The sequence below is a fragment of the Phyllobates terribilis genome, unplaced genomic scaffold, assembly GCF_046119375.1.
Source record: "Phyllobates terribilis strain yellow unplaced genomic scaffold, ASM4611937v1 Scaffold_10__3_contigs__length_209671492, whole genome shotgun sequence".
NCBI classification, from domain to species: domain Eukaryota; kingdom Metazoa; phylum Chordata; class Amphibia; order Anura; family Dendrobatidae; genus Phyllobates; species Phyllobates terribilis.
Window position 1 is genome coordinate 168,858,373 of NW_027362770.1, and position 17,279 is coordinate 168,875,651.

The 17,279-nt window shown below is 45.8% G+C and overlaps 1 protein-coding gene across 1 annotated transcript; it reads right to left on the reverse strand.

Annotated features, from left to right (window-relative positions):
* Positions 1-1,976: 1,976 nt before the first annotated feature.
* On the reverse strand, positions 1,977-13,949 carry SLC37A3 (solute carrier family 37 member 3). Its single transcript, XM_073650108.1, has 15 exons — positions 13,794-13,949; positions 13,415-13,567; positions 11,102-11,216; positions 10,927-11,019; positions 9,807-9,890; positions 8,881-9,026; positions 8,056-8,152; positions 7,702-7,786; positions 7,438-7,619; positions 6,443-6,584; positions 6,261-6,362; positions 5,961-6,008; positions 5,012-5,163; positions 3,865-3,930; positions 1,977-3,490 (listed from the first exon to the last, which is right to left on the reverse strand). Exons 2-15 carry the CDS (start codon positions 13,513-13,515, stop codon positions 3,398-3,400), a joined length of 1,506 nt encoding a protein of 501 aa, XP_073506209.1. The 5' UTR covers positions 13,516-13,567; positions 13,794-13,949; the 3' UTR covers positions 1,977-3,397.
* Between the last annotated feature and the right edge of the window lie 3,330 nt (positions 13,950-17,279).

The following is a 17,279-nucleotide window of genomic DNA, read 5'->3' on the forward strand; positions in this document are numbered from 1 at the left end:
ATGCCTCTTTTTTTTCCTGTACACTCTATGTTGATGCTTTTTCCCAAAAAGCTCTACTTTTGTCTCATCTGACCAGAGAACATTCTTCCAAAACGTTTTAGGCTTTCTCAGGTAAGTTTTGGCAAACTCCAGCCTGGCTTTTTTATGTCTCGGGGTAAGAAGTGGGGTCTTCCTGGGTATCCTACCATACAGTCCCTTTTCATTCAGACGCCGACGGATAGTACGGGTTGACACTGTTGTACCCTCGGACTGCAGGGCAGCTTGAACTTGTTTGAATGTTAGTCGAGGTTCTTTATCAACCATCTGCACAATCTTGCGTTTAAATCTCTCGTCAATTTTTCTTTTCCGTCCACATCTAGGGAGGTTAGCCACAGTGCCATGGGCTTTACACTTCTTGATGACACTGCGCACGGAAGACACAGGAACATTCAGGTCTTTGGAGATGGACTTGTAGCCTTGAGATTGCTCATGCTTCCTCACAATTTGGTTTCTCAAGTCCTCAGACAGTTCTTTGGTCTTCTTTCTTTTCTCCATGCTCAATGTGATACACACAAGGACACAGGACAGAGGTTGAGTCAACTTTAATCCATGTTAACTGGCTGCAAGTGTGATTTAGTTATTGCCAACACCTGTTAGGTGCCACAGATAAGTTACAGGTGCTGTTAATTACACCAATTAGAGAAGCATCACATGATTTTTCAAAGGGTGCCAATACTTTTGTCCACCCCCTTTTTTAGGTTTGGTGTGGAATTATATCCAATTTGGCTTTAGGACAATTCTTTTTGTGTTTTTTCATTGAAGACAAATTAAATGAAGATAATACCAAAGAATTTGTGATTGAAATCATTTTCAGGAAGAAAGCGAGTATTATCTGACAGAATTGCAGGGGTGCCAATACTTTTGGCCAGCACTGTATATATTTAAAAAAAAAAAAAAAAAAAAAAAAAAAAAAAAAAAAGGATCCTCTGCCACCGCAGCTCCAGAAGTGGCAGTGGACGACACTCCCACTGACTTCTACGGGAGAGTGTAGTGAGCATGCGCAGAGAAGGAAGAGGAGCCCCCTGGTAATGTTAGGACTGATGATTCTGAAAATTGACAGGAAGTGTTATCCTATTGTGAATATTTAACAAACAGCGTAAAAATTGTCATTTTTTTTAAGATTTATTTTAATAACAAAAAAGAAGAAGATATATTTTCTGACAACAGATTCCCTTTAACGACACTTCGCCTCTTAGACACATTTATATATTTGAAGCAAACGATAGGAAAAAAAAAAAAAAGCGTAAAAAGATTGTACAAATATGGCCGCCGTATAAATCCGGACACAACGGACATCCGTTTACTGAGGTATAAAGCATGGCGGACAACGACACTATACAATTATAAGAACGGCAGAAGTCGCACATTAACCCTTCCTGGACTAAAGGCTTTTTTTTTCTTTTCGAAAGCATAAAAAAAAACAAAAAAAAAAATCCCCCACAAAATATCATCCCTTGTAGAACAGTAAACAGTGACGGCCGCAGTCCCCCTAGCTGCAAACTACATACCGCCGGCCACAGACGTAGGACATAAAAATGGCCGACAGGTTGGATTTTCACCCGTGTGTGACAGTCTGCAGCTCTACTGGCCAAAGGTACCATGATGTGCAAACGATGACCGGCTTCATGGTGCCCATACATCTCCGCTAGCTGGTGTCCAGACAATGGTTCAGCCGCCGGCTATTTCCCTACCAAACATGCATGCTCGATTGGGTTGAGCGTGCATGTGTTCTCAATGGGGAGGTAGAGATAAGCAGATACTAGACGCCTCTCTCCCCTGAGAATAAAAGGCTCGCTGGTGTTAAAATTCTTCTTTCCGAGGCCTCCCCAGCTGGTCGGCCGGTTTCGCTGAAAGCTTAGGGCTTAGGCAGGGGTATGGGCACCCGAAATCTCCGATCTACAGTCAGTTTTACAGTTTTCAAAAAGGACAACAAGTGCTCATGTAAAACAACGCCTCTTTACACTTTTCCGTTTAGTACAAACACAAAAAAAAGAAAGAAAAAAATTTTACCAAAATTTGCAAATTATAAATGCTACAATTTGTGATGCTCATTTGGGAGGAGATGGGGGGAGGGAGACAGGACACCAAGTGTTCATGTAAAACAACAGCTTTTGACACTTTTCCCAGACACCAAAAAAGAAATAGAGGAAGGAAGAAAAAAAAATAGGAAAAATTTTGCCAAAATTTGCAAATTGTAGATTGTAAATGCTATGGATTGTGATGTACAATGACAAAAAAACAAAGCATGGAAAGGTAAAACTTGGCACAACGATGGTTGTTTTTCCTCCGCCATCACATGCAAATTGAGTTTTGCAGCCGTAGGACAAGTCTTTAGGTCACTTATAGGAGGTCCGATTGACCAATCCAATGTCTCTCCATGCCGGAGGTGAAACGGTTAAAGCATCAGTGAAAGTTTGTTCATTTTGCACCAGAAAATTGTCAGTAAAAAAAAAGGTGAAATATCACAAGGTGCAATTTCCAATTTTGTAACATTCAGAGAAAATGGAAAAAAAAATATATATATATAATTTTTTTTTTTTCTTTTTTCGAACTCACGTGTTCCCCAGGCACAGAATATAGGCGTCCGAGTCTCATGAAAGCAGAAGCAGCTTGGAAATTGTGCTACATGTAGTGTACATAGGTCAAAATAGAAAAAAATAACCACAAAATAATGGACGGGACAATTACATTTTTGACCCATAGATTATAATTCAGCAAAAAAAAAAAAAAAAAAAATTTATAAAGAAATTACATTTTTGAAGAAAGGGTACGGGAAAAAAAATAACATCGATTAAAGGACCAACTAATTTATTTTCTAAACTGAAAATTAAAATTAGATAGATGGATAGATAGATGAAAGAATAATTATATATATATATATATTATTGCAGGTCAGAAAATCAGTAGGTTATTTTTTTTTTTTCCCGTACCCCTTATTCAAAAATGTAATTTCTTTTTTAATAATCCTATTTTTTTATATTATTTATTGATTTAAGATCTGTGGATTAAAAATTGAATAAAGTCAGCAAAAATAGAATTTTTGAAACAAAAAAAAAAAAAGAAAGAAAATATTTCCCCCCTCCTCAATAAAGCATGTTCAGCTATATAGTAACAGACCGGATAATTCAATTTCTGATCCAAAGATCTTAAGAAAGCAACAATAAAAAAAAAAAAAAAAAATTGAACGGCATCAGATCGACAAAAATCCATTTCCAGAAATTGCTTTCCAACCTGCCGAAAATAATCCACAATTTACAGCCCCTTCTGTTTCTCCTTTCTGCGCGTTGTGACGTCACCGTTTCAGCAATGCCTCCGGGCGTCTCTTACGGGTTTTGACATCGGTCATTGGTAGTAATTGTCACCCCGCCAGCCGAGCCGTCCGCCTGTTCCTCGATGCGGGTCTGATCTCTCGGACGATCAGGGGAATGATGAAGAGGATGGTCAGGAAAGTCTGCGAAGAACATAAAGCTTGGGTCAGTCACAGACCAGAACTAGGAAGCCATAGAGGAGCAGACTCCTGCAACCAGGTGGTTTAAAAAGACCCCTAAATCTGTTATATACCCCCTATTCTCATTCCAGACCTACAAAGAGAGTCTCTCTCTGAATGAAGAGAGCAGTGACCTCTCCTCTGTTAACGAAACCGCAACAGAATGCACTGTCAGTGCACGTTGTAAGATAAATGACAGTGCACTCTGTTGCCGTTTCGTTAATACTGATCTGAGCAAAAATGAAAAATTTGCCAGGTAGACGAAAATGGTAGGCTGCAGGGATAAAAAAAAAAAAACAAATATAGAAAGGAAATGGGATAATAAATCCTCCTCTTACCATAAGGATGAAGAAATAGAAAACCCACATCCAGCCCAGTGCGCCCTGTATCACCGACACCAGCACCTGCGGGAGAAAGAGTTAGAACCGGGGCAGTCCAACATGGACGATATGTATCCATCTATCTAGCTATATCCATGCACATCAATCCCGTCACAACGGGCCTTTTACTGTAGAGGAAACTTATAGCCACACATGATTGGGGGCTTAAGAAGACGGACCTGAGCCCATCATTAGACCACCATAACTGGCTTCTTTCTTAAAAGGGAAATTTGTCAGTAAGATCAACCTCCACCATCAAAACTGTACTTGAAATGTAAATTCATTAACTCCATTATATCTTCCATCTGTTGCTGCATTCCTGAGAAATCAGCATTTTTCTTCCTATGCCAATGCAGCAACAGATTAAAGATATAAAGGAGCCGATGGATTTATGAATCCTATATAAACGGCTTGGGGGAGGGTGATCTTACTAAGATTCCCATTCAGTAGGGGACAACCCATACAGAAGGTGAGGGCTTGTCAGTTTTGGATAACCCTTTTCCAAATGCCCCATTGATGCAAGAGAGAATGGGCCCCCTAAACTAGGGCCCCCAAAATAATCAGAGAGATATGCATAACACACACGAATTTCAACAGGTAGTCGTCCCCCCCCCACACACACACCCAATAGTGGCTGTAGCTAATAATTGTGAGAAGTCCAAAATGAATGGGTAGGGTCCAGACGCTGGGCTAAAGGGTTATGTCTGTCTTTATAGATGAATATTGTCTCTGATAGAGCAGGCAAAAACAAGCAATTTTGCAATTTATTGCTTATTAAAATTTTCATCCGTTCTTGAGATATTAATGTTTTTCTTTTGTTTACAGCTCGTTGCCTAGGAGACCGACCACCGTTTTCTAGCTTAGAAGAAAAGTGTTAATATCTCAAGAACGGCTGCAAATTTTAATAAGCAGTAAATTGCAAAATTGCTTGTTTTTACAAATACTAGCCAAAAATATCTAACAATAAAAAAGTGGGAACTGCCCTTTAAATAGTCGCCTTACTTTTTACACACTCCATAGAATTTAACTGACCGGCCTCAGTTTAACCACTATAGACAATATTCATGCACCCCAGGCCGGTAATATCAGCAGCTCATGAACCTACCTGGCCTAAAGCGGCCCCGACGCTGCCTGTACCATCCACGATGCCGGTGACAGTGGCCAGAGCCTCGCTGCTGCCTCTGACCATCTCCTGGCGCCCGAGATCCGCAGAGATTGCAGAACTGATCATGTTGGAGGGACCCCCGATGAAAAACCCTAAGAAACACATTTTCCACTATGGATTAGACCATGGTTTGGCAGTATTGCTGGTCTTCTCTTGTTCCCAACTCCCAGGGGCAGAGATTGGTAAAGGGAGGTGCCACATTTGGGACAAGCTGGCTGCGAGACCATCTAGAAAACTAAGGGCCATGGCAAAACCCAGATATTGTTTCCTGCCTTTCATACTTTTTTACATTTTTTTCCGTAGCAGTCCTTCTCCCGGTACAAAGATTCAGCTTGCTGCACTGATACAGTACCTTAAAGGGGTTGTCCAGTTGAGAATAATTCATTTTCGTCTACCCGAAAAATTTTCATTTTTGCTCAGATCAGTGTGAATGAAACGACAACAGAGCGCACTGTCAGTGCATGTTGTATGATTAATACCCGGCTTGCAAAAACCAGCGCCGCCCCCGCAAGTGACATCACTTGTGGGGGCGGCGCTGGGTTCTGCACGGGTATTAGTCTTACAACATGCACTGCCAGTGCGCTCTGTTGCAGACTCAATACTACTGATCTGAACCAGCGAAAGAGCGCACCGTCCCCCATGCGCCAGCTAAAAAGAGCACCTTCCCCCGTGCGCCAGCAAAAGAGCAAACAGTCACCCGAGGACCAGCAAAAGAGTGCACTGTCACTGTGCACATCGCATATAGAGGTCATACGTTGGATAGGGGTGATTAAAAAAAAAAAAAAAAAAAAAATTGAGCAGAATAGATCGCGGGTGTCCCGGCTTGCAGCCAGCGCCTGTCTCACCCTCTACATGCGCCCAGGGATGTACGAGAATTAGGGAACCATACCTGTGATCGCCATGAGGAGGCCGTTGATCGGCTTACTGTTCGGAGAACCTGGGAAAAGAAAAAATAAGCAATTAACTTCAAGATGACAAGACACTACAGTAAACCCCCAGCGTTCTTATGCGCAATAAGGAGTTAAACCACATCAATCCCTGATCAAGAGAGAAACCACAGAGGCGGCGGTAATAGATATTATCTACTTCCCCATCCTCTGCGAAACACGGATATCACCCAGTATAGTCTGACTGTCCCAGCGTCCTTTGCACTGGGATCACCCCCTCCCCCGACACCACAGCGACTCACGGCTGTATCCAAACAGGGAGCCCACGGCGAGCAGCAGACTGATGGCCAGGACCGGGGACCTCTTCTGCATCAGGTCGGAGATCAATCCTTGGATAGTGCCACCTGAAGGAGGAGGCAGAGCGAAACACTTTATGACCAAGCGATTCCTATGGGAGGCCGAGAATAAATAAATACTCCCTCACCTATGATTCCGCCTATGTCGTACCAGATGGACAGCTGGTCGGCCTCGGCCTCCTTCCAGTGGAAGTTAATGCTCAGGTAGAAGGGCAGCCAGAAGAAGAAGGAATAGTTGACCAACTTCAGACAGGCGTAGGCCAGAGAATACTACACAAGAGAACAGAGATTACACCTATGGAGTCAGAGCAGGCACCTCCAAACACAGCGCTCCCCTTGCCTATAGGCTATGTCTGGTATTGCAGCTAGCTCTCACTGAAGTAAATGGGGCTGAACAGCAATAGCGACTACCAAAAGGCATCCCACAAAGGTTGTCACCCTTAAATCTGACACAGGGGCTGCCGATTTTCAGTTCTGCATCGAGGAAAGCTGGGTGATGACTATTGTGGTGGCCGTAATAATTTGGCAAAGATGTTATGTCAGTCTCATAGGGAGCACAGCCAGCAATACATTCCTGTGAAAAAGCCAAACTGCTGCCACCTACTGGTCGCTGAAAGCATATGCAGGGAAAAGGAATTAGGGGTGCGTGCAGCTCTGGAGTATAATGCAGGATGTAACTCAGGATCAGTAATGTAATGTATGTACACAGTGACTGCACCAGCAGAATAGTGAGTGCAGCTCTGGAGTATAATACAGGATGTAACTCAGGATCAGTAATGTAATGTATGTACACAGTGACTGCACCAGCAGAATAGTGAGTGCAGCTCTGGAGTATAATGCAGGATGTAACTCAGGATCAGTAATGTAATGTATGTACACAGTGACTGCACCAGCACAATAGTGAGTGCAGCTCTGGAGTATAATACAGGATGTAACTCAGGATCAGTAATGTATGTACACAGTGACTGCACCAGCAGAATAGTAAGTGCAGCTCTGGAGTATAATACAGGATGTAACTCAGGATCAGTAATGTAATGTATGTACACAGTGACTGCACCAGCAGAATAGTGAGTGCAGCTCTGGAGTTGAGCACACCACTATATAAAACAAGACTGGCGCTCACCAGTAATACTCCGGGTAAGCAGCAGGCCTGTACAAAGCCGATCGCTTTGGTTTGACTGACAGCAGCGTTAGGAGCCTGAATGGAATAACTGGACTCGCTGTCGCCCTCGTCCTCATCCATGAGGGGTCGGTTGGCCTCTTCCTCCTGTGCTGCGCTCTCCTCCTCCCCAGCGTCGGGCAGACCTGTGAATATAATAGTGGACACTATGGACTTCACAGCACAGCGATACAGATTCCTATGGTTGGGGCACCATCACCAACTTACCCAGCTCTTTCGGAGAGGTCACCAGCCCGAAGAAAATAACCAACCCTCCGGCAAACTGCACCGAAGCCGTCACCAAGAAGGCATACTGGGGAGACAGACACCACCAATGAAGTTTCCGGGTCGTAGGCCCACAGCCAGCCCCTCCCAGGCGTCGTAGGCCCACAGCCAGCCCCTCCCAGGCGTCGTAGGCCCACAGCCAGCCCCTCCCAGGCGTCGTAGGCCCACAGCCAGCCCCTCCCAGGCCCACAGCCAGCCCCTCCCAGGCGTCGCAGGCCCACAGCCAGCCCTTCCCAGGCCCACAGCCAGCCCCTGACCACATATAAATTGGAGTCTACAGAGTATATAGCTGAGTACCTCGTATCCATACTGGAGTACCGATGATGCCAGGAAGGCCCCCAAAATATTCCCAACAGAAGCGCAGGCACTCCACAGTCCAAACACCACTCCTCGCCTGTCCAGGAAGAAAGAACAGAAAGCAGACGTCACCTCCTCACCTGGCACACAGCTGCATGACCCAATCAGCAATTAAAGGGGGGTCCAGCCATGCACCTACCGGGACCCCCTCTAATTTCTAAAATAAAGGGACTGAGCAGCACTGCGGCTCCTCAAGAAATCCTCCCTGTACATCGTCACTACCATACTGGCTACTGACATTATTTTACCATATAAAGTACTGAAAATAGGAAGAAAAAAAAATATTCCATGCTCTGTGGGAAAAAATAAAAAATAAAGTACAAATCGTACATTTTTTAGGGGTTTTATAACGTAAATATATGTCACGGAGGGGGTTAATATTTTAGTGCTTACATAAAAAAACCCTCAAAAAACAGAATAAAAATTTGAAACAATAATAGAAGAAAGACAGGTGTAAACCCAAAATATGAGGACAGCGGCGATACTGCTACTTAAAGGGGTTGTTCAATAAAATCAGCCATAGAATTCAGATGGGGTGTGTGGGGGGTTGTCCCTCTGTTCAGGATCTTTATCTCTGAAGGACCCATCTTGTCCTGGGTTCATTGATCTGAATGGACAGGGTGTAATACCTAGTTTCTCCAGTGGTGTCACTGCAGGGAAATTTACCACTTGCTGCCAGGTTTACCCACTGATCGCTCGCTGATTTTTCACAGCAGAGAAAATTGGAAATAAGTTATTAAAAAGATGATTAAAACAAAAGCGTACCCCGATTTCCCGAACCAGTTCCCCATGACGGCCACCACGCAGGGCCACCCTGTCGATTGCAGAAGCCCGTTAATCACCCACATGAAGCAGTAGAAGACCTTGTTGTAGAAGTGCAGCCATTCGGTGACTGTGCCGAACACGAACATCTGAAATAGCCAAAGGGGAGGGGACTGAGTCACATGGCAGGAAAGAGGCGGCCATCGTACCATTCCCTAATGAAACAGATACATTGGCCTCTACCTTGTGCTCCACCTTAAAGCAGATTTAAGCTTTCTGCGGAGACGAAGAGCCACAGATTTAGCAACGAGTTGTGAAACCTCGCGGCGAAGCGGAACCTTCTCTTTTCTACCGGAAACAGGCACCTAACAGACACCTATGGCCGCCCCACACCATAAACCCTCAGGTGTGGAGGCTTCCAAGTGTCTCATTTGGTTCAAGGGGTTGTGCAATATCAGAAAGTGTCAACTCCCTGCCAGAAACAGCGCCACTTATGTCCAGTGGCAGTAATTGGTATTCCATGTTAGTCTCATTTAAAGGGAAACAAAACTAAAAAGTTATCCAATTATTACCCAAATAAAAATTTACTAAAATCACTACTATACTTCCACTCTGAATACTGTTTTTTTTTCTGGCCAAGATACAACATCACCGCTGCAGCCAAACAGAAGTTGACAATTGGCTGCAACAGTCACCCTTCCACTAATATAGAAAGGTGGTGGGGGGCGGGGGCAGCGGTCTGGCAGGATTTTTCATTTATTTATTTATTTTTTAATATTAGTATCTTTCAATGTGAATTGAAAGCTGCGGTACCAGACATGGCCACTAAAGAAAAGTGGCGCTGTTTCTAGGTAAAGTAAATCTGCTGTTATGGGACATCTAGTGGCGAGTTCCTGGAACAGGTGATTACAGGCACAACCATTACTTACCGTTACTGCAGACGAGCACATGCCAAAAGTAAGGACATAGCGCATGTTCAACCGATCCCCGATGATCCCGCTGATAAAGAGACCCTGCAACCATAACAAAAAATATGGCACATAAAGGATCCCTCATTTAGGAGGAGGAATGAGCAGCTACACTGGAGGACCCAACACACATTGTGCAATGCTGCATATCCCCTGTGGGGGAGCTGCAGGAATACTGCCCACCTGCTACTACATTCAGAAAGGTGTAAAATTGTACATATTGCGATACTGATCCTGTGCTAATGCTTCCCAGAGCCCCCACTGGTCTCTGCACTTCCTGCCCTACCAAATGGACATGTGACTGCTGCAGGCAATCACTGGCCACAGCGGTCCAAAATATAAATACTGATACAAACGTTTAAGGGGTCGTTGTTTGTTTGTTTTTTTAAATCCTAAGAGGCCCCTTTAAGGTGTGGCATAGTAACCAAATGCTCAGGTCATCTGAGAAGAACTACAACTCCCAGCATGTCCTGGAACCAGGTGCTGGCTCAGCCTCCGAACCTCACAGATCAGACCTGTAGGACTGAGGGTCGTCTGCCCATAGACAGCAATGATCAATGACAATGTCAGGATTTCTGTTGCCTTCTACAGTTTGACCACTGGATGCCGCTATTGTTCACTTTGATAATTGTGCTATAATCCCACTCCTTACCACTGGAGGCTGGTGTGTTCAGCAATTGCCCTTTACCAAAATGGCAGGTTCTGAATCTATGGAATACATCTTGATGCCTGTTTGGGCCTACTTAAAGCCGCATGGATCTCTCACTCACTGCTTGAGTATTGTGTCTAGCTGTTAGCCTAGTTTCAGTCTCCAGCTCCTGAACATTCTTACCCAGACTGTTCTAAATTCATCTACAGATTGTTTCTTACAACTCCTTGCTAACTTCAAGAACTTCTACTACCGCTTGCTCTTCCCGCTTGTGCTCCTTCTGCCATTGGTTTCCAGCAGTATTACGCCAGTATCGTAACATAATCAAGTGGTCGGGGCGAGTTTAAAGGCACGGGACCATCCTTAGTACAGAGCGATCTACCGATCAGCCTTGGGAGATCAAAAGATCGTTTAAAAGGGGCAGCGACTTACCATTGCATACGCGAAGAGGAAGATGGTGTCCAGTAGCCCCAGGAAGATGGTGGCAGACTTGTCATTGGGAAAGAGATGATTGCCATTCCAGGTCTGAAAGAGTTAAAAAGATTTTACACCCCCACCCCAGTCTCACCGCAGGAGCCGGCGGATTATCAGTGGATCGGGGGCTCACCGTGTTGGGGTCCACATTATAGACGGAGACGTTCAGGTCGGTTGGGGTCCACTGGTTGCTGATGCTGACCTTCACGTTACTGAAAGCCTTCCTGGACGCGTGGAGCAGAGCGTAGCTGCGGAGGGAAGAGACAATCAGCCGCAGCCGGGAAACATGCCGGATTATCGGACGGCCATATACAGGTGCATCTCTCTAAATTAGAATATCATCAAAGAGTTAATTTATTTCAGCTCTTCCATACAAAAAGTGAAGCTCATATTATATAGAGTCATTACACACAGAGGGATCTATTATATAGAGTCATTACACACAGAGTGATCTATTTCAAGTGTTTATTTCTGTTAATGTTGATGATTATGGCTTACAGCCAATGAAAGCACAAAAGTCATTATCTCAGTAAATTAGAATACTTTATAACAGCTTGAAAAATGGTTTTAAAATCCGAGATGTCCTACTGAAATGTCTGTTCAGTAAATGCCCTGAATACTTGGTCGGGCTCCTTTTGCATCAATTACTGCATCAATGCGGCAATGTGGCATGGAGGCGATCAGCCTGTGGCTGCTGAGGGGTTATGGAAACCCAGGTGGCTTTGATAGCAGCCTTCAGCTCGTCTGCATTGTTGGGTCTGGTGTCTCTCATCTTCCTCTTGACAATACCCCATAGATTCTCTATAATAGATTCTCTATGGGGTTAAGGTCAGGTGAGTTTGCTGCCAATCAAGCACAGTGATACTGTTGTGTGTAAACCAGGTATTGGTACTTTTGGCCGTGTGGACAGGGGCCAAGTCCTGCTGGAGAATGACATTTCCATCTCCAAAAAGCTTGTCGGCAGAGGGAAGCATGAAGTGCTCTAAAATGTCCTGGTAGACGGCTGCGCTGACTTTGGTCTTGATAAAACACAGTGGACCTACACCAGCAGATGACATGGCTCCCCAAACCATCACTGATTGTGGAAACTTCACACTAGACCTCCAGCAGCTTGGATTGTGGCCTCTCCACTCTTCCTCCAGACTCTGGGACCTTGTGTAGTGCGTCAATGACTGCCTTCTGGACATGTGTCAAGTCAGCAGTCTTCCCCATGATTGTGGAGCCTACTGAAACAGACTAAGGGACCTTTTTAAAACACGTAGGAAGCCTTTGCAGGTGTTTTTTGTTAATTATTCTAATTTATTGAGATAATGACTTGTGTTTTCATTGGCTGTAAGCCATAATCATCAACATTAACAGAAATAAACATGTGAAATAGATCACTGTCTGTAATGACTCTATATAATAGATCACTCTGCTTGTAATGACTCTATATAATATAGGAGCTTCACTTTTTGTATTGAAGAACTGAAATAAATTAACTTTTTGATGATATTCTAATTTAGTGAGATGCACCTGTATCTATGGATGTCTCCGTTCACTGACAGCAGACTCTGATGTATCCCATTGATCTCAGCGGCCTCTGATCAGGTGATCGCATCCTGGACGTCCCGACACGTTCACCTGGAATTCAGGTCAGACCGAAAGAGTCTGGGACGCCGGCCAAGTGACGTCCTGAGATTACAGCACAGGAGAAAGGACAATGTGCTCCGCCCAGCAAAGACGTGTGCAAGAGGAAAGAGAGGATCCAATAGTGTGGAATTCTGGTAATCTGGCATCAAGTAATCCAGAAAATCCCATAATGCAGCATCTGATGCTAGAGTAAGGGAAAGTTCACATCTTACTTCTGTGCTGTGCAGTGCAGAGGTAACAGAGTCCCCTCCAGGCTGAAAACATACAGGCGCTAGAGGACCCCCAATTTGAGAAAGGCACAGGCGTCAGAGGACCCCCCCCCCCCACTCCCCCAGGTAGACAAAGGCACGGGCGCCAGAGGACCCCCCACCCCCCCCAGGTAGAGAACGGCAGGGGACCAGAGGACCCCCCACCCCTCCAGGTAGAGAACGGCACGGGCGCCAGAGGATCCCCCCACCCCCAGGTAGAGAAAGGCAAGGGCGCCAGAGGACCCCCAATTTGAGAAACACAGGCGCAACAAGAGCCCACAGGCCGAGAAGCGCATGGGCGCCAGAGGTGCGGGCAGAAGGAAGCGCAGGTGCTAGAACTCCAGGCGGAGGGAATCATTCCTGCTTGAGACGTATTAATAACTGGCCGGCTGTGTCACTATTCCTCCGGTCACTGGCGGACCCCTGAGCATGACTACTGCCCCATCGTGCACTGGGACAGGTAGGAAAACCGTATCGCCGGCTGTCACATGACCCACAGGTTCCCAGGAGGAATAACAGAGGAGCAGAACCACACACGTCCATATAAGGCAGCCTGAGTCACCCACCTGAAAAATGTGAGAAGGAAAACCGCCAGGTGGTGATGTGTGTACTGTGCACAGAGCCCTCTGCGGGGAGCCGCTCTGCGGGGTGACACCGGGAACTCCATGGCTGCGGCTCGTCCCTCACACCGGACTCCTCATCAGGGCAGTCTGCCAGAGCTGGTATTAAAGGAGCAAAAAAAAAAAAAAAAGTTATTATTAAAGTGGTCCCCTGACAGACGCCTTAAAGGGATGCCCATCCTTAGCTCCATCCACCTCCATATTATCCATGCAGTGGGTTAGTTTGGGTGTATCGCTTTAAAAACTCCCATGAATCCGCACTGAGCCCTTATAACAGTATTCACACTTGTGTCGCCTGTGTCCGCATCTATAAGCCGCCTCCTACCTGGCCGCAGCATCCCCCGCTCCTCCGGCCGCGCTCAGCTCCGCTCCTTCCTCCCAGGTTCCGCTCATCTGGCAGCAGCAGACCCGGCAGATGACGACGTCAACACAGCGAAAGCCCCATCACGTGATTCTCCTCCCAGCGCGGGGCACGCCGGGAGCTGTAGTCTTCAAATTGCAAGTGGGAGGGGTTTGAAGTCCTCACTGTATGGTAAGCGGTGGTGACCAAACTAGTAATAAACGCAAAAAAAAGAAGTCACATATTTCTATAACTAATGAGGTGAGAACCAGAGACTGAGACTACGGAACAACAGCGCCCCGGTCATGTACTGATACTGGGGAGGAGAATAATTCAGGGAAATGGAACCTTGTAGAGGGAATAAATTCTATATATTTAGATTTTAATTTATTATAATTTTTTGTTATTATTGTCTGATACAGAGCTCCACATCCTCTGTAGAGACATGTAGGAAACGGAGAATATTCTGTAAGTCTCCTGCCACCACCAGGGGGAGCTGCACTGGGCAGATATCAGTGCGGTGCAGGACCTGAGTCTGCAGGGACATTATAGGTGCGTCCTATGCAGGGTGTATGGATGTATACACTACCCACTGGGGGCTAAACACCTGCCCCAGACCACCAAGGATACTAACGTTAGCCCCTTACTCCCCTAGACCACCAAGGATACTAACGTTAGCCCCTTACTCCACCAGACCACCAGGGTTACTGACGTTAGCCCCTTACTCCCCCAGACCACCAGGGATACTAACGTTAGCCCCTTACTCCCCCAGACCACCAGGGTTACTGACGTTAGCCCCTTACTCCCCTAGACCACCAAGGATACTAACGATAGCCCCTTACTCCCCCAGACCACCAGGGTTACTGATGTTAGCCCCTTACTCCCCCAGACCACCAGGGATACTAACGTTAGCCCCTTACTCCCCTAGACCACCAAGGATACTAACGTTAGCCCCTTACTCCCCTAGACCACCAAGGATACTAACGTTAGCCCCTTACTCCACCAGACCACCAGGGTTACTGACGTTAGCCCCTTACTCCCCCAGACCACCAGGGTTACTGATGTTAGCCCCTTACTCCCCCAGACCACCAGGGATACTAACGTTAGCCCCTTACTCCCCTAGACCACCAAGGATACTAACGTTAGCCCCTTACTCCACCAGACCACCAGGGATACTAACGTTAGCCCCTTACTCCCCTAGACCACCAGGGATACTAACGTTAGCCCCTTACTCCCCCAGACCACCAAGGATACTAACTTTAGCCCCTTACTCCCCCAGACCACCAGGGTTACTGACGTTAGCCCCTTATGCCCCCAGACCACCAGGGATACTAACATTAACCCCATTATGCCCCAGACCACCAGGGACACCGACATTACCCCGCTTACTGGCCCAGACACCAGGAATAATGACATGAATTGCCTTATAAGGCTAGACCACCAAGGATACTGACATTAACCCCTTAATGCCCCAGACCACCAAGGATACTAACAAACTCTGTAATGCCCCAGACCACCAGGGACACTGACATTAGTCGCCTTATAACTGAGGACCACCAGGGATAATGACATTAACCCCTTAATGCCCCAGACGGTAGACCACTAGGGATACTAACATTAACCCCTTAATGTTCCAGACCGCAAGAGATACTAAAATTAGCCTCAATCAGGAAAAATACAGGTGATTTAGCGGAAAAAAAGGGGCTTAGATACAAAAATACAAAGCTTAGCTTTTATTAGTCGTTAAAATAACGCTCCAAAGACATTTTGGCAATAGTGCAATATAAAGATTAGGACCTATGAGTTTCCACAAAAAGTCTTCCTCGTGGTCTGGATCGCCTGTATTTTCCTGGTTCCTCTTCAGATGCTCTGACCTGATCCATGCTCCTCTGTGGCACCAAAATCGGTGATTGGTCACGGCCGATATTTAAATTTGGCGCCCAAATCAGTGATTGGTCGCGGGCAGCGTCCGCGACCAATCAGCACAGTAGTGTTTAACTTTTGCGCCAAGATCAGTGATTGGTCATGGGCCAAGACCGCGACCAATCATCGAATCGTCTTGGTGAGGACCGGCGCTGCCTGTCCGGGTACTTCCGCAGCGAGAACCCGGGACATGAGCGGGCGCTCGCAGCAGAAGTATCCCGACCCGCATCGCCGCTCCCCGGTCCTCCCTTCCGCATGGAGGTCAACGACGCCGGCGGTCGGGGTCCTTCCGCTGCTACCGGCCGGTCATCTCCCGGCTGCATCTCCGTCCCGCAGATGGGTCCGGCGGTCGAGGTCCTTCTGCTGGTACCAGCCGGGAGATGAGCGCCTCGTGCCGGTCATCTCCCGGCTGCACCGCCGCTGAGCTCCGTCCCGCAGATGAGCCGCTAACGGCCGCCATCTTTTTTCAGAAATCCCGCGGCGCTGATTGGCCGCTGCCGGATTTCCTGGACAGACAGACAGACGGGATAAGACAATTATATATATAGATGAGTGAAGAAACATAACTTAAAAAAACAACTTAGAATTTTCAGCGCTCCATATGTAAATTACCTGCGAAGAGTCATTTGGGCGGAGCTACGATCCAGAAGAGTCTGACAACAATTCCCTAAACCCTCTCATAAAGGCCAGATTGATGCCCCCTATCCCATACAAAGTCTTGATAGCAAAGTTGGTGTGATCCTGAACTCTTCTCTGGGGGAGTGTCTTCATGAGGACCACACCCTTTTGGATAACAAGACTATATTTCCATTCTAGGAAGAAGGGGCCATATCTCAGGAATGGAGGTGAGCAGGAATCAAGCTGAACAGTTTTGGCCACCACCAATACTAGGAACACCTGATCGGGGGGGGGCTGCTTGATGTCACACACCCACCGATTAGGCATTGATGGTCTATCCTAAGGATTGGCAATCAATGATAAAGTCCCGGTCAACCCCTTTAACAATACAAACAGTATACATTATTAAATAGTTCTCTTCGACCTGATGAGGCTGTTTTACTTACTCCAAAAATCCATATCAGAATCACTTTTTAAATACTGATATTAGGATGAGCTAAAGTCGGACTTATAAAACGCTAAATTTAACTTAAGGGGGATAATAAAAAAAAAAAAAAAAAAAAAAAATGGATTATACAATCATTCTATCCTGGATTTTTTTTTTCCTCAAAGCAAGAACACCAGCCTCATCCGGTCTAAGATATTTATTTAATAATCTAGACCGTTTTCAAATATGAAATCTGGTGTTTGATTCCCTTTAAAGGTTACTTGATGATTATTATTGCAGCTATGGCTCTAGAAAGGTGTGGGGAGAATGATTTTGATCTGATGAGGCTGTTGTGCTTACTCCAAAAATTAATATCCGAATCACTTTTAAAATACTGATATTAGGATGAGCTAAAGTCGGACTTATAAAACGCCTGGATTTTTTTTTTTCAAAGCAAGAATACCAGACTCATCAGGTCTAAGATATTTAAAATAATCAAAAAA

Bases quoted from the DNA above. Each gene is read 5' to 3' on its own strand.
- SLC37A3 (XM_073650108.1), bottom strand. From the start codon at position 13,515: ATGGAGTTCCCGGTGTCACCCCGCAGAGCGGCTCCCCGCAGAGGGCTC. The intron at 9,891-10,926 runs GTAAGTCGCTGC...TTATGGTTGCAG, and splicing joins TCCTCTTCGCGTATGCAATG to GGTCTCTTTATCAGCGGGAT. The intron at 6,363-6,442 runs GTGAGGGAGTAT...CTCCTCCTTCAG, and splicing joins CGACATAGGCGGAATCATAG to GTGGCACTATCCAAGGATTG.